Below are 23,738 nucleotides of genomic sequence, written 5' to 3' on the forward strand. Positions count from 1 at the left end.
GGAAAAATGAGTTCATTTTCGAACATTTAAAAGTTTTGGAGAGAAATCTAAAAGCTTACATCCAAAAGATAGATTTAAGGACCTGGAGCCACACTGGTAGGATTTTCTGTGATGATAGAAATATTTCATATCTGCGCTAATATGGTAGCCATCAGCCAAATGTAGCTTTTGAGCATTTAAGATGTAGCTAGTGTGGTGAACAGAATTTTTAATTTTCGTTATTTTTTTATTTAACTTCAATAGTCTCGTGTGGTCGGTAGCTACTATATTAAACGACACAGGTACAGACTTAAGAATGGTTCTTGCATTTTTAAAGGGCTGAAAAAGTAAAAGAATGTTTTGCGACATGTGGAAATTATGTGAAATTCTGATTTCAGTGTCTGGACATAAAGTTTTATTGAACCACAGCCATGCTCCTTATTCATGTACTATCATCTGTGGCTGCTTTCTCAACATAGTGTCTGAGTTGAATAATTATGACAGACGATATGGCCCACAAAGCCTAAAATTTACCATCCAGCCCTTTATTAAAAAGTTTGCCAAACTGTGCTTTACAGTTTAAGAGAGAAGTTAGGGCTATATATGAGGGGTATAGATGACTAGAAGTAGATATTAATAGAAACCAATATAATAAATGAGATGCCCAGAAAGATGTATAATGCTAATTTGAGAAAAAAGGTGAAAAAGTGTGGAACCCTGGGAAGCCAACAGTTCAGAGGCAGACAGGAAAAAGAATCGGGCAAAGTGAATTAAAAGCAAATGGTTTAAGGAGAATCAGAGTTGTCATGGAAGTGAAGGGGAATAGGAGAAGAGTCCCAATATATATTTTTAAGAATGTTTATTTGCCAGGACACTAAACTAGGCTGTTTATGTATATTCTTTCTAATTTTATGACAATTCTGTAAAATAGGTAATATGTCAATAGGAAAGTGCCTAAATAAGGAAATGAATCCAAGTGAATCTAAAACTCTTTTTTATACCATTTGCATGGAAGGAGGGAGTTTCATCAAGTTAAACGAGGAAAAGAGTTCTTGTAATTGCTATACAAAGTAAACCTACGTGGTATATTTAAAGGTTAGGAGCTAGTTTATGATTCTACCAAGAGTAGTCTCAGCTTGTAGAAGCATGTTAACAAGCACTTTTCCTTATATTTTAGTACAAGTTTATTTATCAACAATGCCATTAAATTTGTCATTATTTGCTGTTTTTAAAAGTCATCAGATAAAGTTTTATAGAAAGTGAACATGATATAAATTACAGTGATTAAAAACATTATTGAATAATTCTGAATCTTTAGTAACATATTTAATTTTCTGAATTTAGGTTCATACTTTGGAAACAAAAGATCTAATGCAGAAAACACATTTGCATCAGATATTACTTTTGGTACAAGCTCATCTTCTGCACGAGATAGTAATTATCCTCAAATACTAAAAACACCATTATTTGCTGGGAATCCTCAGAGATCAGGTTATAAAAGTTGGACACCACAAATGGGATATTCAGGTAAAATGAGAATGAGTGGAATGTTGACCTAGATGACCTTTTGAAAATTTTAAGGTTTGTAAATTATTAATTAGGGTAGTTAAGTTCATTTGAAGGTATTTGTAGCTGATACAGATGACTGAAAGAAAAATACATCATTTTACCCATATCCATAATTTGAGGTTAAGTTAATGCTACATAGTTTCTGATATTTTTTGTTAATAAGTGCAGGTCTACATTATTTTACTATTCTGAGAAGTTGATCCTGATAGTACTATTGTGCAGGGCTTTTTTATACTTAAATTTTGGTTTTTATCTAAATCTACTAGATTTTCTTGGGAAAATGGATGAAATAGGTCTTCATGTGTAAGTATTCTCTAAGGTACATGCAGTGGAATTTCTTGGATACAAAATATGTGAATGTATACATTTACAAGATAATAATGATCTATTGTTTTTCTAAGTACTTCTACCAGTATATATTATTACTAGCAACGTTTGAGAGTTCTTGTTGATCTACATCCTCTCCAATATGTGGTATTGTCAGACTCCCTAATATTTACCAGTCTAACAGTTGTAAGATACTAACTGTAGCCTGATTTTGCATTTTCATGGTTATTAATGAGGTTGAGTATCTTTTGTGTGCTTTTTGACTATATAGCTAGCTTTCTTTCTTTCTTTCTTTCTTTCTTTCTTTCTCTTTCTTTTCTTTCTTTCTTTCTTTCTTTCTTTCTTTCTTTTCTGTGAAATGACTTGATGTATTTTACTATTTTTCTTTGGCTTATTTTTCTGGATTTGTAGAATTCTTTATATTTAGAATACATGTTCTGAATATATATTCTGATGAGTACATATATTGTGTATATCTTCTCTAGGTTTGTGGCTTGTCTTTCTCCTTTTTTATGATTTTTTTGATGAACAGAAGTTCTTCATTTTATACATTTTTAGTAACTGTTCTGTCTTCACTTATAAGTATCTTACAATTGTGTTTTATATATGTCTATTAGGTCTTTTTTTTTTTTTTTAAATAAACTCTACACCCAGTGTGGGACTTAAACTCATCACTCTGAGATTAAGAGTCACATTCTCTATCCACTGAGCCAGCTAGGTACCCTATTAGGTCATTTCTTTAATCATGTTGTTGAAGTCTGTATGACTAGAGACTTTTTGTAGAGATATATTAAGATCTCCCATTATGATTGTGGACCTATTTCTCTAAGTAGTTCTATTAATCTTTTGTTTTGCTTATTTTGAAGCTATTTTATAGGAGCCTAAAAATTTAGCATTGTTTTATTGTAGTATGAAATGACTCTCTTCATCTCTAAATAAAGTTTTTGCCTTAAAGTTTGCTATTAATATAGCGATTCCTTTTCTTTAGGTTAGTGTTTATATGATATATATATCACACATATATATATAGATGTATTTTTTAAAGATTTTATTTATTTATGAGAGACACAGAGAGAAAGAGAGGGAGGCAGAGACACAGGCAGAGGGAGAAGCAGGCTCCATGCAGGGAGCCTGATGTGAGACTCCATCCTGGGTCTCCAGGATCACACCCTGGGCTGAAGGTGGCGCTAAACCACTGGGCCACCTGGGCTGCCCTATATGATATATATTCAAAAAATTTTTGACTTCTAAACTTTTACCCTCAGGCCTTTGTACGTGGTATTTCCTATGCTTAGGAATTCTTTCTTCCCCTCTTCATACAGTCAGCTCTTATTTATTCCCCAAGACTAAGCTTAAGTATCACTCCTTTCAGAAAGCTTTCTGTTATCCTGCAAGTCTAGGTTGAGTCTCACTGCTACGTGCTCCCGTTTCACTTTGCATTTTACTAGTAATATTGGTATTTTAATTGTCTTTCCTCTTTGCTGTGCTGTAAACTCCATGAAGGCAGAGACTATAGCAGTATGGATCTAATTGGAAGGTAGAACTATATAGTGATTTAAACAAGGGAGGTTTAATATAAAGAATTACTAAACTATGATAAAAGAATCACTATAGGATATAAGAAAGCTTATAGCTTACCTTATAGCTGAGGAGGAGCCCAAGGGATCATACTTGGAATTGGAAGCAAGTATGAAAAAGCAATACTTTTTCAGGACTTATCTCCCAAGTCTGGGGTATAGATTTCCTTGGAGAAAGTGAAATTGAACCTATTAAATGGCAGAGGGTGCAGATTTGCCAGACAAAGGTTAGTCTACTGTCTCCCTTCGAAGTGGTGCTATATGGGGCATTTAATGTTCATCTCTGCTTTTGGCAGGTTAGGTACCCACAGTGTGATTGACCAGGTTGGCCTTGGTAAGAGGAAGTTCATGATGTTGAGCCTGTGCATATCCTTGCCACCATGGCTGCTTTATTCTTAGGCCTATTAAAGATGCCTGGGGGTGTTGAGAAAAGAGGCTAATTGACATCCACAGAGTGTATCATTTTTGTCTACCTGATTATCAACGGTCTCCTCTATAGTAGATGCCCTTTAGTGGGCATTTGTATGAGACACAAATATTTTCAAACTTTATGCCCATTCAGAGAGGGTCCATCTGCATACTTTTTCCCTAGTTTTTCTTGTTACTCTCTTCCACCCTTATTTCTTCCAAGTCCCTGACTATCCAGCTAGAGCATTACCAACTACGTATGAATGAGTCTAAATCTGTATTTCTGGTACTGTACTACTTCATTCCAGATGTGGACAACTAAAGGTATTGCTCAGAGTTCTCTACAAAAGATCAAAGTGAACAAAACAGCTTAAAAAATTAGAATAGCAATGCATATCAAGTAGCTCAGTGAAAGGGAAGTTTCATGGCAGAAAAGCAATGGAAGAAATTATAAAGGAAGAAGATCGTACAAAAGCAGAAGTGTTTAAGATATCAGATCAAGATTGGTAGCAACTACAAATCATTTTCATTGATTTACAAAATTTTTATAAACAGATGGAAAAATTAAGATTTAGTAAAAACCTATATAAAAAGACATAAACATCTCAAAAGGAAATATAGAAAACAAATGCATATACTAAGTTATGTTCAATTTTGATAGTAATTTTCAAAAATACGAATTTAAGTGTCAGTACTTTAAATTACTCAGTAATAATAATACATTTCAGAAGGCAGTAAGGGTAAACATACAATAAAATTGGTTTTTCCCATATACTGCTGATGGTATCAAAAATTGGAAAAAATAGACTTGGTATATGGGCACCTGGCGAGCTCAGTGAATAGACATGTGTCTCTTAACCTCATCATGGGTTTGTGCCCCATGTTGGATGTAGAGATTACTTAAATAAGCTTCAAAAAAATTGGTAGAATTCTGAAAGAAATTTGGCAATATATATGAGATCCTTAACAGATGGTGGTTTTCCTTTGTTCCAGTAATTGACTTCCAAGGATCCACTTTAAGGAAATAATAGACCCACAAAGAAGCTTTAGGCACTAGGATGCTCATTATATCATTACATACAACAGAGATAACAGTATAAGTGTTCCTTTAGAAGTTTAATGGAGATGTCTTCTGAGTGTACTGAATTTCCACTGGAACTTGGTATTTATTTTCCAATTAAAAATAGAAAGGTCTTATTCTATTGCAGAACTTAAACTGACTTCATAGATCTAATATAAACTCAGTTATAATGTATAAATAAGATGGCTTTTATGGCCAAGAGAGTTTATAGATCTAGACACAAATTTTTAAATGAACTCTTAAATTGACTACTAAGATTACGTAAGTGTATAATTTTGTAGGTATTACAAGAGTAGAAAAAAATCTAGGTCAAGGAGAAAAAAGAGAGGAAATGGGTTCTGTTGAAAGATTGACAAGGGAATCAAAATTATGTTTGCTTTTGGACAATAAAATTTTACATATTTTTAGTCTGACATTTTTTTCATCCATGAATAATGTCTCATATTTAAATAATTTCATATACTTTACAAAAAAACCCATCTATATTATTGCATATAATTCTTACAACAACTTTGTGAAAAAGGTTTGGTATTTCCACTTTAAAGATGAATAAATGGTTAGTTTTGTAAAGGTTAAACAACTTATCGGTACAGATCTCAAAATCAGTAATAATATGTAAAGGTTAGGAGGAGCAGATCTGGACTCAGGCTGCCCGTGTGCAAAGTCTGACTTTACTAGTACCACCCATGCTTCAATCTCCTTATAGGTTAAATGGAGTAAATAACGATATATATATGATAAAATTGTGACAATTTTTTTTAAAGACTTATTTATTTGACAGAGAGAGAGAACACAAGTAGGCAGAGCAGCAGGCAGAGGGAGAGGGAGAAGCAGGCTCCCCACTGAGCAGAAAGCCTGATGTGGGGCTTGATCCCAGGACATTGGGATCATGACCTGAGTTGAAGGCAGACTCTTAGCTGACTGAACCACCCAAGGCCCCCTAGAATTGTGACAATTAAATGAATTAATCCAAATAAAGAATTTAGAACATTCTTGGCACATTGAAAAAGTAACCAATATTACACATATAATTACATCTAATTGGAGTTTATAGTTATAATATTTTATTCTTTATAAAATGCATATAATCCCATTAAATTAGGCAGGGCAGTAACTACATTTTGTGATTTTTGATTATTTATTATGAAGTAATTTGCTCAAATTGATACAGCTTTTAGATGATAGAGAAGGATAAATAATCTAGGCTTTCTGATCCCAAATTCAGTGTTCCTTCATAACTCCATTCCAATAAAATGCAAAATAGGACAATGTATAAGTTATTTCTAATTTTGAGGTGAAGTTTTGGCAAAAATACTTTGAGAATTAACATTTTTATTTGGTCTGGATATGAAAAGGTTTTTTTTGATGAAGAAAAAAGATTATTTCCTTGGATATTGAGAGTCATGTCCTAAACTTGGTGTTTTGAGATCTTATAAGAAAATGTGAAAACATACTGTTATTAATGTTTATACATTTTCTTTTTAAAAAAATTTTAACAGCTACATCATCATCTGCAGTTTCAACACACTCCCCATCAGTTATTGTAGCTGTTGTAGAAGGTAGAGGACATGCCAGAGGTGAAATCGGAATGGCAAGTATTGATTTAAGAAGCCCACAAATTATATTATCTCAGTTTGCAGATAACACAACATATGCAAAGGTAAGTATTTATACTCTTAGAAAATGATTGAGTGAGCACTATGTGGATTTTCAAGTCACTGCTTTCCTAATTAGTTTACTTTTTTGTGGAATAAAGATTAATCACAATTGCACCAATGTAGGCTGCTCTGAATTAAAATTGTTTTACATTGGATTTTAATTTTTTGAATGTATTTTGTCCTAAAAATAATATGCTTTGCTGTTAATATGAATATTTCAGATTACTGTTAGTTTCTAAAATTAACATCTTCAAATTAATAATTCTTGGACTCATTCCAAAGATTATATATTAATAATGCTATTGCCAAAGGGTTGTTTCTACTGAACAGTATTAGAATTTTATTTTCCAGAGTTCAGGGAACCTGGTCTTTTAGGGCAGTCATAATTTAACATCTTCTTGCTTTTACTGCCTATCACTTAGCATTAATTTGGGCCACTGGCCTATTGTCATGGGAATTTTTGTCAATTACAAAAATGGAGGTAATCTTCTAATCTCTGTATTCTAAAAAGTTATTTGACCCAATTTCTATTATTAAAAATATATACTATGTTATTTTTAACATTTTATTGTTTTTTCCTTTTTTCTAATTCCTTTTTATGGTTTCTCAGTACATAGAGTTACTTTTCCTATCTAATAATTAATTTTTTTAACATACATAACAACCTACATGATACTAGTACTGCATGCTAACTTTATCTCTGGGTATTTCACATTTTTATGCAGTTTTTAAAAAATAGGAAAAAAGCTTTTTTAAAAACAGAAATATTTGGCAAATTGGCTAAGAATTTCTGTGTCTGGGATAGTTATAAAAAATGCAGTTATACTGTGAAAAGAGTAAGTTGTAAAATATGTGTTTCTCATCTCTGTTTCTATACTGTTCAACTTTTAAGCTATACCAGTGTGATCATATTGATTGAATCATCATAGTCATACTATTGAATGTATTTTTTTATGGAGATGGACAAGATACCAAATAGATTTTATTTTAAAACATCTTGTTTTAAGAATATGTATGTGATAAGTTCAAATTAATTTTTGATCTTAAAGCTGTTACAAATAATTTTGAGGTAAAATATAACCTATGTTTATGATATTTTATATATGATATATATATACATGTAGAATATGTTTAATATATCATTATTAAAATATTTTTAACTGATGTCTATAATTAGAACAGTTGTAATTTTGTGTATCTGTGAATTAATTTTAAGTACTTACCTCTCAGAAAAATATGCCACTTGCTTGGTTTTAGAGAATCCTAAGCTTATATTTAAGAAATTGTTTATTCAAATGATTTTAGGTGATCACTAAACTCAAAATTTTATCACCTTTGGAAATAATAATGTCAAATACTGCTTGTGTTGTGGGGAATTCAACTAAGTTGTTTACTCTGATCACAGAAAATTTCAAGGTAAGTGATTTTTATTCTTAATAGTAACATTCAAATCTTGATTTAAAATCCATTCTGTAATAGCATTCTAGAGAAAAATAACGTGAATGACTTTATACTTATCCTAAAGTACTGATTAAATACAAGTCCTAAGCTAATGGACTATTAATACATAAAATAAAAATGACAGGGCATCCACTTACTTGATTTGGTATCCTTGCCCTACTTTAAACAAAAGGGAAACTGTTTCAGATAATAAAGGAGGCTTCTCAGAGTATACTCAAGGCAGACCCTTAGAGAAAAAATAGATTCCCTTAGGTATAGCTGTGTGGAAACTAGTTATTGTGCTGCCAGACTAGTTGAAATCGAAGTTCGTATTCTAGGGGATAGTACTATCAGCAAGTGCTTTTTATTTTAGAGAATTTGATCTATAGTACAGAATTGTTTCAACTTCCCCTGGTAGCATGTAGCATGTAGTTAGCCTACTGCTCTAAGCCTCCACCTGTGGGACTGTGCCAAGTAAGAGCCCTGAAACTTTATCTTAAGGATGCACTCCCTGTAAGTGAGAGGTTTTCCAACATGCAGTTTATTTCTTTCCTTTAGCAAATGTTTGTGGAATGGGGGCTGTAGTTCTGAACCAAGTAGGAAGCATTGCAGTTGGAATAACGCCTGAAGAGTGAAAATTATTTTCAGAATATACTATCTTATGTTTGTAGCCTTATCTTTCACACATTTGACATCAAGCTGAGATTTAAAATCCAATGATTCTTTATTCTTTATTCTTAGTATATTCTTTATAGTTCCTTAGTCTTAATATATTCAGCATCTGCAATCATACAAGATTTATTGTCGTGCTCTTAGAGATCCTTTGTAGGTCAGCTGTCTTTGACTTTTGCTAGAAGTGGCCCTTATTGTCAATCTGTTTCTATTATACAGGTCTCTTATATACTGCCTTTTTTATGTTTTAAGTTAAAAAAAAAAAGAAAAAAAGAAAAATTTATTGGTTTATGTAACTGAGAAGCCAAATGGTTGGATAAATCGTATCCCTACTCTCATCCCCATCCCCTCTTTTTTTTTTTTAATTGTTAGGTAGATTACTTCTCTGAGGTTTAAGATGATTATGATGGCTACAGATTAATATCATCTCAGTTTAGTTAATTCAGAGGAAAAATACATTCTTTCTTCCAGTATCCAATCCACATATAAATTCTAGGGAAGAACCCCGATGGGCCTTGCTTTGTTCGTATTTCTACATGTTAGACTAATCACTATTTCTCAGGGTAGAAGCAATATGATTTTTTTTTAGAAGCAATATGATTGATTAATCCCTGGTCTTTTGCTTTCTGTGGGGCACAAAGCACTGTAATGGACAGTTCTACCAAAACCACATGGAATGTAAAATAGATGAGTCCTTCAAAGGCAAAAGCAGCATCTATCCACTTCACTTGAGATGTAGGGCAGTGTGGCATGGTACTTAAGAATACAGGAGTCAGACTGCTTGTTTCAGATCTTGATTCTAAGTGGTCTTGTGCAAGTTAAGTCACTTTAGTTTTTTTTAATCTGTAAAATAGGGAAAGTAATTTCCTTCTAGAGAATTGGTATTTAATTAGACAAATGACCTCATTGATAAGGTTACTTTTGGGCAAGTCCTATAAGGAAGTGAGAAACAGAGCTATCGAAGTATTTGGAGTAAAAGTCATATAGGGAAAAACCAGTGTTACTATTATTATCATATTACCATACTTACCATAAAAAAACCTTCATTAAAAGAGAAGCACTATTTAGTGAAAGGGCTTTGTAGTCAGAGAAATCTAAATTCAAGTCTCACCTCTGGCACATATTAAATGTATGATGTTAGAAAAGCTACTTTTTGGAATTTTACTTGTAAGGAAATTGTAGTTAATACAAGACTTATGTCATAGAGTTACTGTGGAGATTGAGTTAACCTAAAACAATCTTGGTGCATAACAAATTCCCTATCTCCTCATGAGTTTTTTTTCTTATAACTCTTTCATAGTCCAGTGTTATCTTTTCTTATGTACTCTTTTTATTCAGAGTAGGTAAAGCTTTTACTCTATAACTTCATGCTTTTTTCTGTACTCTTTTAAAAAAAGTTCCATTCTTTTATTCTAGATAAATTTACCTCATGTATATAGTGTCTCATAGATTTGGTAGCTGGAATTGATGTTTTCTTCCTCTGCAACTAATACATTGAAAGAATCTACTCTATCTCAATTATGATAGAATATGTAAGACCAAATGTAAAATCTGGGTAGTGATGTTGCTGTAAAATAAAATTAGTTGAAAGCAAAGATGGTCATGTTTATTTTTTATGATCATACCTACCATATTCATTTAAATGTCATGTGAATCTGGTCTAATAAGAGCTGTAGACTGCTATAGACTCTCTATTGTAATCTTAATTGTTATATTTCCAAGTATTCTGTTTCACTCACCTAACCATCTAATCAATAATCATCTCATCTCCATCCAACAATGACTAATTCAACTAACATCAAAGCAAATATTAACTATCCATAACCAAAAAGGACGAACTTGAGCTCCTATACTAATTTCACTCATCCTATTTATTGGCTCAACCAATCTACTAATTCACTTAGCAAAACAGATAATCATTCTCTTCTTATAAATCATTAAGAAAATATCCTATTTAACTCTGGAAAACAATAATAAAAAATAAACTTTATATGATTTTTTTTTTAATTTATGATAGTCACACAGAGAGAGAGAGAGAGGCAGAGACATAGGCAGAGGGAGAAGCAGGCTCCATGCACTGGGAGCCCGATGTGGGATTCGATCTTGGGTCTCCAGGATCGCGCCCTGGGCCAAAGGCAGGCGCCAAACCGCTGCGCCACCCAGGGATCCCAAACTTTATATGATATTGAAGCCATCTACCCATGTACCTGCATGTGTTTAAGAAAGCAATTTTGGGCAACTTCATGAAACTTAAAATTTATTTTGAAATTAAAACTTCTTTCAGAATGTTAATTTTACTACTATCCAAAGGAAATACTTCAATGAAACAAAAGGACTAGAGTACATTGAACAGTTATGCATAACAGAATTCAGCACTGTCCTAATGGAGGTCCAGTCCAAGTAAGTTATGATGTAAGGAAAGTAATACATCTGTAGTGTGAGTTCCATGAGGGCAAGGTCTTTTGTCTGTTTTGTTCTCTGCTGTATCTCTAGAAAAGTGCCTGGCTCATAATACACACTCAGTAATTAGTGAAATAGTGATATAGTTAACTAAAATTCACATGCATGGAATATTTTGCCAGCTTAATTTATATAGCATTTTTCCAAATTGGACATAATCTGTTGTATTATGGTTGCTGCTCACTTTACTTTGGAGTGAATTGCTCAAGTAGCTACAGTAACCTAGAAACGTGAAACACAGAGCTGTGGCCCTGTAACTTCATGAGTGTACTCCTCTAAGAGATTCAGCTAAGACAGGGAATGATACTTTTTAGAAAGGATATGTTTTAGAAAGTATGAAATAGATACTTTATTGAACCAGGTTGGACTAGTTGTTTATTTTGTTAATCACAGTGACTATGCTTACCAGGACTGTAACACAGTTTTCTATACCTAGGAACCTCCTAACTCTCAGACCTTTTCAACATTATTTGAATTCTTAGAATGGTACATTGACACAAATTACTATTGAAAATTGTCTTCTAACACAATTCTTTATTGGAGTCCTTAAGTGTCAGACTTCAGAAAGCTATCAACTTTTATGTTTTGGAAGTTATGTAGCTAGCTTTAAAAAATAAAGAGCACTTGATGTGCTTTTTCCGTTTGAATTTAAGCAATGCTATGCAAGTATTTATAATTTTCCTAATAATGAGGTGAAATAAATGTTTCCTTGCATAGCAATAGTTTTTATTTATTCTAAATATTTATAGTGATGTGTCATTGGTCACCTTACAGGTATTACTGCCTTGCAGCTGTTGCAGCTTTATTAAAATATGTTGAATTTATTCAAAATTCAGTTTATGCACCAAAATCGCTGAAGATTTGTTTCCAGGGTAGTGAACAGACAGCCATGATAGATTCATCATCAGCCCAGAACCTTGAATTACTAATTAATAATCAAGACTGTAGGTAAGATCATCTTATTTTTTTTCTTATAAAATGTAAAAATGTATTTTATTATGTCCTATTTTTCTATGAATGGCCACTTTACATTTCTTTAAATTGTTTGATGTAGAAATATTGAATAAACAGACCTTTAATCATTGTATCATTGTTCCTGAACTGCTCAGATGTTTCACTAAAGTCAGATTTTAAAAAGATACTTGTGTGAAACAACAAAAAGCAAACAATCCATTTCAAAACTAGGCAAAGGATTGAATGGACATTTCTCCAAAGAAATATACAAATGACCAACAAGCACAGGAGAAGATAATAAGCATCACTAGTCATTAGGGAAATGCAAATCAAAACCACAATTACTACTTCACACTTATGAAGGTGGTTATTATCAAATAAGCGGAAAATAAGTGTTGGCAAAGATGTGGAGAAATTGGAACCCTGGTACGTTTATTATGCAAATGTAAATTGGTACAGTATTTTGGGAAACAGTATGATGATTCCTCAAAAAAAGTTAAACATAGAATTACCATATGATTTGGCATTCTACTAGGTATATACCAAAAAGAATTGAAAGCAGAGACTCAAAGAGATACTTGCACACAAATGTTCATAGCAACATTATTCACAGTAGCCAAAAGGTGGAAATAAACCAGATGTCTATTCATGAGTGCTGACTAGATAAACAAAATAGGGTATACACATAGTGACTAACAGAATATCATTTAACCTTAAAAATGAGTGAAATTCTAATATATGCCCTGAGATATATGGAATAAACCAAACTCAAAAGGAAAAATATTTTATAATTCCACTTAGATATTTATACTAGACAAATTTATAGAGACAGAAAGTAGACAAAAATTATCAGAGACATAGAACAGCAGACAGTGGGTAGTTACTGTTTGGTGGATTCAGAGTTTCTGCTTGGGATGTTGAAAAAGTTCTGGAAATGGGTAGTGGCAGTGGTTGTATAATATTGCAGGCGTATCTAACAACACTGAATTGTGTGCTTAAAATTGTAAATTTATGTTATGTGTGTTTTACCACAATAAGAAGATATTGTATCCAGATTACCATAAAATTGGAATAACCAGCTTTAAAAGCATCAAGTACAGGAAATTTAAGTGGCTATATTATTTGAAAAGGTAAAAATACTTAAATCAATTTGGTCTGTGGTGTATGACTAGATTGCTGGTTTTATGGGTTTATTATTAACTTTAGGTAAAGTACCAGGAATACTGGTGAGCGTAAGACAGAGAAAGAAAGAGGGAGAGAGAGGCACAGACAGACACACACGGTGTTTATAGATTTCATAGTGGGGTACTTAAACTAGAATTAAAATGTTAGTAGAAAATAATGCAGTCAACATGGTGATGGTGAGGCAGGAATTCATTAATGTGGATTTGGTTTGGTATGGAGAATTAATGAGCCATGGTTTTTCTCCTTGATGAATTACAGTCTAGAGGAGGAGACACATAGACAGTATTATTAACATGTACTAAGTTTGGTGATAACATTTGCATAAAAATGATGGGATCAATAGCAGAAAGAGAGCTGATTGGGCTTGGGTTAAGGGTAAAGGAAAGGCTGTCTAGAGGAGATAAAACCTGGGGTGCAAGTTTTGAAATATGAATAGAAGTTATCCAGATGAAGTAGAAAAGGTAGTGAGACCATGAAAAATCAAATCTTGAAAGCAGGATTTTCAATATAACAACATGGTATGTGCAAGGAAACTGAAGCTATTTAGTACTACTCGTTGGTAAAATGCAAGTTGGGAGTAAGCAAGCTTAGAGTAGTTATATATCATCTTTTGGTAATTAAATATAACATTAGATATCAATGAAAGGGATAAGCTAAGCTTAAAATGATTAACAAATTTTATCAGTACAAATTTAAAACCAAAGTTGTTTAAAAATCTCTATTTGTATATTCCTATCTTAGCTTCACTTTCCATTGTGTAAAATTGCCAGACATATTTGCTGTTGCAAACTTAGAAACATAGGCTATCTAATTTTGCTAATTATTTATACTCTAACCATCAAGAGCAGTTTAAGTATAGGTACTGTTGATACTACTTTGAGTAAGAGTAGTACTGTATATAATACTTTGTTATCTATCAGTATAGTGGCCTCAGTTCCCTTGCAGTTCCATTGACTAATGATGGTCTAAAATTACAACATTAAAGAATTTGTAGTTAATTGGAGTTATTATTCCCTTTCAGCTTAGTGAATAAGTAATATTTTTTCTTCTTGCTACTTAAAAAGGATTAATATTATCTGGAAAAATTACTCTGTCATTTGCTTTCTATGTTGTAATACCATAAAGTAGCATAGAGAGTCAATAACCAAGGCTGGTAATTATTACAAAGTGTTTTATATTTTGTCACATTTCATAGTTCCTCATTATTTATCATTATCATTGTCAAATATTGCTTGAATTCCTGCTATATGTTAAATAATAGGATATTTGACCTCTAGGAGTTCATTTATAGTTGAAAAGGAGTAATTGAGAAGTCTTTTCACAGACTTGAACCAAAGTGTATTAGGTTAAAGGATGGGTATTATACCTGCTGAACTATCTGAATAGCTCTAACGCTTCTGTAGACTTGTCACCTGTTCAGAGCAGTTTCACCCTTTGATTTCTATAGTAAATGGCAGGTTTGGGTGTGTTGATCACTTCCTTTGTTCCTACAGAAGTCCAGTTCTTAAAAAGTAAATGCCTGTAATGACACCACCCTTGCCTCTGGACAGGACTTGATTTGAGTAGTTGTCTGGACATTTGTTTAATTTGGTATACCAGGGGCACCTGGCTGGTTCAGTCAGTAGAGCATATCACTCCTGGTCTCAAGGTTGTGAGTTTGGGCCCTGTGTTGGGGGTAAAGTTTATTTAAAAAAAGAAATAAATTGATATACCAAAAAGCTGCTAGTCTGATGGCTAAGACTCATTCTTGTTTTCTACCCTCTCTCAACCCAGATTCAGTCCACTAGCAGATCCCCGTGATTCAATCTTTGGAATACATACCGATTCTGGACACAACATCATTTCCAAGGCTGTAGCTGAAACCATTATCTCCATAATTTTGGCCTAGACTACTATAGTAGCCCCTAACTTACTTCTCTGCCTTCTTTTTACTTTTCTACACTTAGTCTATTCTTCACCTAGTGGGCAGACTGTGATCCTTTTAAACTAGGAATCAGATCTTAGAACTCTGCTGCTGAAAATCTTACAGTGGCTCCCATTACATTTAGAATAGAATCCAGAATCTTTACCATGGCCTCCAAGGACTTCTGTGTCCTGGCCACTATCAACTTCATCTCCCTCCATTTTCTTTCACTTGCAAAGTTCTACCAACCGTGATCCAGAAAGGCTTCCATGGCTTAAATTACTGTTCTGCTTGCCCCCCCGCCTTTTTTTTTTTTTTTTTTAGCAGATAAGGACTTTTTATATTTTTTATTTTTATTTATGTATTTAAAATATTTTATTTTTATCTATTCATGAGAGACACACAGAGAGACAAGAGAGATGCAGAGACACAGGCAGAGGGAGAAGTAGACTCCATGCAGGGAGCCCGATGTGGGACTTGATCCCCATCTCCAGGATCACCCCCTGTGCCAAAGGCGGCGCTAAACTGCTGAGCTACCGGGCCTGCCCCTGCTTGGCCCTTTTTAACTGATAACTCTCTTCTTGTTATTTAGGAAACTTTGGACATATTAGTTCATTACTTCAGTTCTTTCCCTTGTAAAATGTGGTTAAATATAGCATCCACCTCACACTGTGGTTATTTTAATTAAATAAGTTTATATATGTAAAGTGCTTAGAACACTGCCTGGGACATACTTAGTGTTCAATGTCTGTTTCCTATTCTCACCATCATTGTCAATATCATCTGCATCCCATCATCATCTTTGCATACCTTTTGAATTAAACTGTGAAATGCACATACAGGTCTTTCTCAACCAACTTAACTAAAGCAATCCTCCTGGGTCATTCTCTGTACAGTCCTGTTTAATACTTTCTGTATTTGAAATGATTTTTTTCTCTTTTATTTATAATTCTCTAACTTCTTAAATTAGAACAAAGTGATTCTATTAAATACTCATTTTTTGGGATCCCTGGGTGGCTCAGCACTTTAGCGCCTGCCTTCGACCCAGGGCGTGATCCTGGAGTCCTGAGATCAAGTCCCACGTCAGACTCCCTGCATGGAGCCTGCTTCTCCCTCTGCCTTTGTCTCCGCCTCTCTGATGAATAAATAAATAAAGTCTAAAAAAAAAAACTCATTTTTTTCAGTGTGAAAGCTCTGTTTTCCCTTAAGAATATATTACTGATATCTTGCTATTATTGAGGGAATGCCAAGGACCAGAACATTTTATATTTGCCTGAATATTCTCATGAAAAAAGTCATGAAGTAAATGCTAGAAGATGTTGTCTATCCCTTGCTAATTAAGGCATTATTCATTGATAGCATACTTGGGAGCATATTCGAAATATATATTCTCAGGCCGTATCTCAGACTTAACTCATCTCAGACTTAGAATTCCGTGTGTGATTTGTATGCACATTAAAGTTTGAGAATCACTACTATAGATTACAGGATTATTTAGAAAGTGAAATGGTAATTCTTTTGGATTTTCCCTTGTATACTTAATGAAATTTTCCTAATTTGTGTTTTCAAAGGAATAATCATACGCTCTTTGGTGTTTTAAATTATACTAAGACTCCTGGAGGAAGTAGAAGACTTCGTTCTAATATATTAGAACCTCTAGTTGATATTGAAACCATTAACATGAGATTAGATTGTGTTCAAGAACTACTTCAAGATGAGGAACTCTTTTTTGGACTTCAGTCAGGTAAATGAATATCATCTAATTTTATGAATACGAATTATTAAAAAAATACATTGTCTTTTTATAAGAATACTAGTCATATTGGATTAAGGCTCATCCTGATAACATTATCTTAACTTGATTACATCTGCAAAATCCAATTTCCAAATAAGGTCGGATATCAGGGTTTAGAACTTCAAAATCTTTTGGGGGGACATAATTCAACTCCCATCACATGAGGTAAGAGAATTGCCTTTGACACCTGGCTGTTTGTTCACTTGCATAGTAGTACAGTTCTCTTCTAAATCTATAGGTGGAAAAACAGTAGATATGCACTGCTCCTAGTCCAATTCCTGGTTGCTAGCAGCTTAATCTGTCTTTTATACCTACGGTCTTCCAGCCATCCCACCTGTTCTGGTAGTCTAAACTGAAGTGGTACATGAGAATCTAGAAGGCATTGGGAAAACTACAAAGAGGTGATATATATATTTTTTTTTTTGAGGCAATTTTTTTAAATTATTTTTTTTTAGTAATGTCTACACCCAACTTGGGACTCAAACTCAAAAACCTGATCAAGAGTTGCATGCTCCTCCGACTGAGCCAGGTGCCCCACAAAGAGGACATTTTTAATTGTAATCCTTTTCTTGTTCATAGTACCATCTTTTTGGTTTACCTCTACCTGGCATTTTGTGTAATACAGTTGAGCGTCTGCCTTAGGCTCACGTTGTGATCCTGGGATTCCAGGATCAAGTCCCACATTGGGCTCCCTGCATGGAGGGAAAAAAGTTACACATCAAAAAGGTGGGAAGAAAATAACATCTAAAACAGAGAAATATAGTTTTAGAAGGAAAGAGTGATCAACAGTGTCAGATTTTGAAGATAGATTATAACTAATAAAATTAAGAAAAGACAGAATTCATTGTCTTATTCCTGGCATATGTAAGATAGATAAAGATGATTAAAATAAGTAATGTTTATCAGTAGAACTGTTCTATTTTATTATTTGAGGATAACACTTTACATATTTTATATTTTGAACTCTAACACAAAGTTTAAATGCACATTTTTTTTTTTTAGTTATATCAAGATTTCTTGATACAGAGCAGCTTCTTTCTGTTTTAGTCCAAATTCCAAAGCAGGACACGGTATGTATGTATATATTATATGTTACATTGTTATACTTTATATGATATAACTTGTCTTAAAAGCAGTTGGAAAATATAAAAATGTTTTGTAAATTACTTCATTATTAATATCTGGAACATTTTTTATGCCTTTTTTAAGGAAACACTTTTCCCCCAATTTCCTATTCTATGTTACAGTAAAAATGAAGTTTCTTAGTTGAGGAATTGGTATATTTTCATTAATCTAATACTTGCTTAAAAAGTTTATAATTTTTTAAAAACTTAGACTATAATATTTGCTTAATAAATAACTAAACAAAAACTTTGTTAGATCCAAAGATTATGGGTGCTTCTTAAAAGTGAACATTATGTGAAGTTTGATTAGCATTCAAATAAGCTTATACTTTAAGGTGAAACAATGTTTTTGGATATTTTTCAAAATTGCTTAGCGCTTATAGGGACATCCTATAAAGAAAGTGATAGATGGGTTTTTTTTTTTTTCTTTAAGGTGAATTAAAAAAAATATTTACCTTAATGAAATACATGCATATTTTTGCTTATATACTTAAAATGGAAAGGAGTTTTGTACCTCAGTAGAGTTTGATTTAAAATTTGATTACTTTGCAAATCCATTGAAATCTAATTATGTTTCAGAAGTCTTTCTATATTATAGAGATAACACTCTTTAGTTTCATATATAATAAAAACATCTGATGGATGGAAAAGCTTTGGCTGTTGTATACACACAGAACTAGAAGTTTTCTTAAATAATTGAAATACTTTATAATTCAATGTATGTAGGTGGGAAGTAGCCTAAAGCAACTGATAACTGACGTCTGGGACAAAATTAGTTATGTTCATAATGCGAGTTTGAAGGTATTCCCTCCTCTTTAGCTTTTTAGTTCAGTTTGTGTAGAACTGGTGTTATTTCTCCCTTAAATGTTTGGTAGAATTCACAAATGAAGCCTTTAGAACCTGGGAATTTTCTTTCTAGGAAGGTTTTTGACTATAAATTCCAACTTCTTAAATAGATACAACCTCTTTAGGTTACCTGTTTCTTATTGAATAAGCTTTGGTAGATTGTGTCTTTCAAAGAATTTGTCATTTCACTCAACTTGTTGAATTTATTGGCATTACATTGTTCATAATGACCTTCTTATTATCCTTTTTATATTTGTAAAGTTTGTAGTGATATACCTCTTTTATTATTGATGTTGTTAATTGAATATTCTTTTTTTTCTTAGTCATCCTGGCTAGAGATGATCAATTTTATTGGTCTTTTCAAGAAACCAATTTTTAATATTTAATTGATTTCTTCTTTTTTTTTTTTTTTTCTCATTCTCCATTTCATGGATACCTGCTTTTATCAGGTTTTTTTTTTTTTTTTTTTTTTTTTTTTTTTTTAGTGAATGCTTGTTTGCTTGTTTTCTTCCAAGTTTTTGTTTCAATTTTAGTTAGTTAATATAGTGTAATATTAGTTTCAAGTGGTGACTCAGCACTTCCATACAAAACCTGGTGCTCAACTAAATGTACTCCTTAATCCTTATCACCCATTTAACCCATCCCCTACCAACCTCCCCTTCAGTAACCCTCAGTTCTCTATAATTAAGAATACTTTATGGTTTGCCCCCCACCCCCTTTCTCTTTTTCTTTCTTTTGCTTACTCTGTGCTTAGTTTAGTCTCCTTTTTCAGGGTTTTGAAGGTAGAAGCTGAGATCATTGCTTTCTTTCTTTTCTAATATAGTCATCTAGTGCTATAAATTTCCCTCTGAGTAATTCTTTTGCTATATTTCATAGTTCTTGATATGTTGTGTTTTTCATTCAAAAGAGTTAAAAATACCTTCTAATTTCCTTTTTAATTTTTTCTTTGACATGGATTATTTAGAAGTGTGTTATTTAGTTTCGAGTATTTGGGAATATGCCAGATATCTTTCTGTTGCAGATCTCTAATTTAATTCCATAGTGGTCAAAGACATGTCTAATATGAATCCTTTGAGCTTTATTGACTCTTGTTTTTATGGCCAAGAATATGATCAATCTTGGAAATGTTCCATGTATACTCGAAAACAGTATATGTTTTGCTGTTATTGGATGTAATTTTCCATGAATATCTATTAGTTCAAGTTGATTGATAATGTTCTTTGAGTCTTTTTATTTTTCTTAAGATTATTTGTTTATTTAATTCTTTTTTTTTTTATTTATTTATGATAGTCACAGAGAGAGAGAGAGAGAGAGAGAGGCAGAGACACAGGCAGAGGGAGAAGCAGGCTCCATGCACCCGGAGCCTGATGTGGGATTCGATCCCGGGTCTCCAGGATCGCGCCCTGGGCCAAAGGCAGGCGCCAAACCGCTGCGCCACCCAGGGATCCCTGTTTATTTAATTCTTAAAAAGGATTTATTTAGTTTAGAGAGAGGGGTGGAGAGAGAGAGCATGAATGGAGGAGAGGAAGAGAAGCAGATACCCTACTGAGCACAGAGCCTGATAAGGGGCTAAATCCCCCGATCCTGATATCATGTCCTGAGCGAAATCAAGAAGTAGACATTTAACTGAGCCGTCTGGGTGTCCCTCTTCAAGTCTTTATATTTTTATTGTTTTTTTTTTTTTTTTTGTCTACTTATCCTGTCAATTATTGAGAGAGGGATGCTGACAATTCCAACTATAATTGTGGATTTGTCTATTTCTCTTGAAAGTTCTTTTTTGTTTTTTATAGCAGACATTCTGTTTCTATTATTAATTTGCATACATAAAGTTCAAAATCATTTTCCTCCTCCCTCATTCTTTTTATTTCTATTCAAGTTTTTATTTAAATTCCAGTTAAATACAGTTAATATTAGTTTCAGGTATAGAATTTAGTGATTCATCACTTACATAAAACACCTAGTACTCATTACAAGTGCCTTCCTTAATACTCATCACCCATTGAATCGTCCCCCTGTCAACCTCCCCTCCAGTAAACCTCAGTTTTTCTCTGTAGTCCGTTTTATGGTTTGCCTCTCTTCTTTCCCCCTCTATGTTCATCTATTTTTTTTCTTAAATTCCACATAAGAGTAAAATCATATAGTATTTGTCTCTCTCTGGCTATTTCACTTAGCGTAATACACTCTAGCTCCAACTGTGTTGTTACAAATGACAAGATTTCATTCTTTTTTATGGCTGAGTAATACTCCATTGTGTATGTGTGTGTGTATGTGTGTTTGTGTATGTGTACGTGTGTATACATACCAACTCTTCTTTATCCATTCATCAGTTGATCTTTGGGCTCTTGTTATAATAATTTATATTTATATAATAATTTGGCTATTGTTGATAATGCCATAAACATCAGGGTGCATGTACCCCTTTATATCAATATTTTTGTACCTTTTGGGTAAATACCTAGTAGTGCAATTGCTGGGACATAGGGTAGTTCTGTTTTTAACTTTTTGAGGCACCTCCATACTCTTCTCCAGAGTGGCTGCACCAGTTTGCATTCCTACCAACAGTAGGAGAAGGTTCCCCTTTTCCCATGTCCTCACCAACACTTACTGTTTCTTGTGTTACTAATTTTAGCCATTCTGACTGGTATGAGGTGATATTACAATTTTAATTTGTATTTTCCTGATAATGAGTGAAGTTGAGAATCTCTTCATGTGATTGTTAGCCATTTGTATGTCTTCTTTGGAAGAATGTCTATTCTTCTGCCCATTTTTCCACTGGATTATTTGTGTTTTTTTGGGTGTTGAGCTTTATAAGTTCTTTATAGATTTTGGATACTAACCTTTTATCAGATGTCATTGGCAAATATCTTCTCCCATTCTGAAGGTTGCCTTTTAGTTTGTTGTTTTTTTCACTGTGCAGGAGCTTCTTATCTTGATGAAGTCCCATTAGTTTATTTTTGCTTTTGTTTCCCTTGCCTCAGGAGATGTATCTAGCAAGAAGTTGCTATGGCCAATGTTAAAGAGTTTGCTGCCTGTGTTCTCCTCTAGGATTTTGATGGTTTTGTGTCTCACATTTAGGTATTTTATCCATTTTGAATTTATTTTTGTGTATAGTGTAAGAAAGTGTCCCAGTTTCATTCTTTTGCATGTAGCCATTCAGTTTTCCCAATACCATTTGTTGAAGAGACTGTCTTTTTTACATTGAATATCCTTTCTTGCTTTGTTGACGATTACTTGACCATATAGCTGTGGGTCCATTTTTGGGTTTTTTACTCTGTTCCATTGTCTGTTTTTGTGCCAGTTCCATATCGTGTTGATCACTACAGCTTTGTACTATAACTTGAAGTCCAGAATTATGATGCCTCCAACTTTGGTTTTCTTTTTCAAGATTGCTTTAGCTATTCGGGGTATGTTCTTTCTATCCCTACACTGTGGAGATCAAGAAAGGATGCTGTATTTTGCCAAGTGCTTTTTCTGTATCAACTGAGAAGATCATATGTTCTTGTCCTTTCTTTTATTAATATGATATGTCATGTTGATTGATTTGTGAATATTGAACTTCCCTTGCAGCCCAGGAATAAATCCCACTTGATCTTTGTGAATAATCCTTTTAATCTACTGTTGGATCCTGTTGGCTAGTATCTTGAGAAGTCCAAAACATAATTTTAAATAAAAACTGTTAGAACTTCAAAGGGAAGAGATAATGAATTAAGATGGCAGCATAGTAGGAGGACCCTAGGCTTGCCTTGTCCTTCAATCACAGCTATGTAACTATTAAATCATTCTGAATACTCAAGAAATTGGTCTGAGGACTATAGAACATACTGCAGAACTGGAGGAAGAGAAGAAGCCACTTCGAAGAAGGTAGGAAGTACAGAGTCATCGTTTAGGGGAGAAACAAACTACAGATGCTGTGGAGGGGAGTGAGCTTTTATCACAGAGAAAGGTGAGAGAGAGTGGAGTGCACAGGGATACAAAGAGAACACTTTCCCACAGCCATTGGCTGGGAAGACGAGAGGGACAGAATTTCATGAGTTTTTATACACAGTGGGGCTCAAAGACTGGAGTTTATAAAGGTCCCCAGCTTCAGCTAGGTTAGAGACCTGAGGAGGCTGTCTTATTCCTGGAGAAGAGGCAGGTAAACAACGCTGGGGCAGACTGCATGATCTGAGAAATACCTAAGGGGCTTGGAGAGAGACTCCCTGGGCACTGCCTCCCTGGGGACAAAAGAACCAGCAGAAAAAAAAAAAAAGAACCAGCAGGCACCATTTCTCTCTCTCACCCTTCAGCATAGGTGCAGAGACACCTACTGAGGGTAGCTAAACTGGACACTGGCTCTTTGCTGCACTCTACTCTAAAATCCACACTCCTGCACTCTGGCACAACTGCCCTTCAGGGTCAAAATTGCATCAGTCCTAGCACAGCGAAACCTTTTCCCAAAGAAAAAGAGTAGATCCCTGCCAGAGCAGATCCCTGAAGTTTGTAATTTTAAAATTCAGCAGGCCTGGCTAGGGTGGAGGCCAAAGTGTGCTCTGCTGCTTCTGGCAAGTAAGTGATCCAGAGACAGTGTGAAATCAGTGATCTGAAAAATGCCTGTAACACGAAGGGAAATTATTTGCTCCTCTAAAAGCAACAGGCACAGACTCCCCTCTCCAGGGACAATGGAGCAGACTGGCACCATTTCCCACCTCCTGCCCCTCAGCATTAACCAACTTCAGTAAACAGTTCAGCCCCAACAATGGGTGCCTAACCTGCTTACTCCA

General features: G+C 33.8%; 1 protein-coding gene across 7 annotated transcripts in view; it reads left to right on the forward strand.

Annotated features, from left to right (window-relative positions):
- The window catches only part of MSH4 (mutS homolog 4), an 80,666-nt gene that overhangs the window by 2,324 nt on the left and 54,604 nt on the right, over positions 1-23,738 (forward strand). For all 7 annotated transcript variants that reach the window (XR_013384135.1, XR_013384136.1, XM_077905072.1 and 4 more), the window contains exons 2-8: positions 1,324-1,506; positions 6,441-6,601; positions 7,905-8,015; positions 10,996-11,111; positions 11,946-12,119; positions 16,785-16,957; positions 18,011-18,078. Coding sequence is in view for 5 of the 7 variants with exons in the window: in XM_077905072.1 (XP_077761198.1) it covers positions 1,324-1,506; positions 6,441-6,601; positions 7,905-8,015; positions 10,996-11,111; positions 11,946-12,119; positions 16,785-16,957; positions 18,011-18,078 (986 nt within the window). In the remaining 2 variants the exon portion in view is untranslated. The remainder of the gene's footprint in view (positions 1-1,323; positions 1,507-6,440; positions 6,602-7,904; positions 8,016-10,995; positions 11,112-11,945; positions 12,120-16,784; positions 16,958-18,010; positions 18,079-23,738) is intronic.

This window comes from Canis aureus, chromosome 8, assembly GCF_053574225.1.
Source record: "Canis aureus isolate CA01 chromosome 8, VMU_Caureus_v.1.0, whole genome shotgun sequence".
Lineage (NCBI taxonomy): Eukaryota > Metazoa > Chordata > Mammalia > Carnivora > Canidae > Canis > Canis aureus.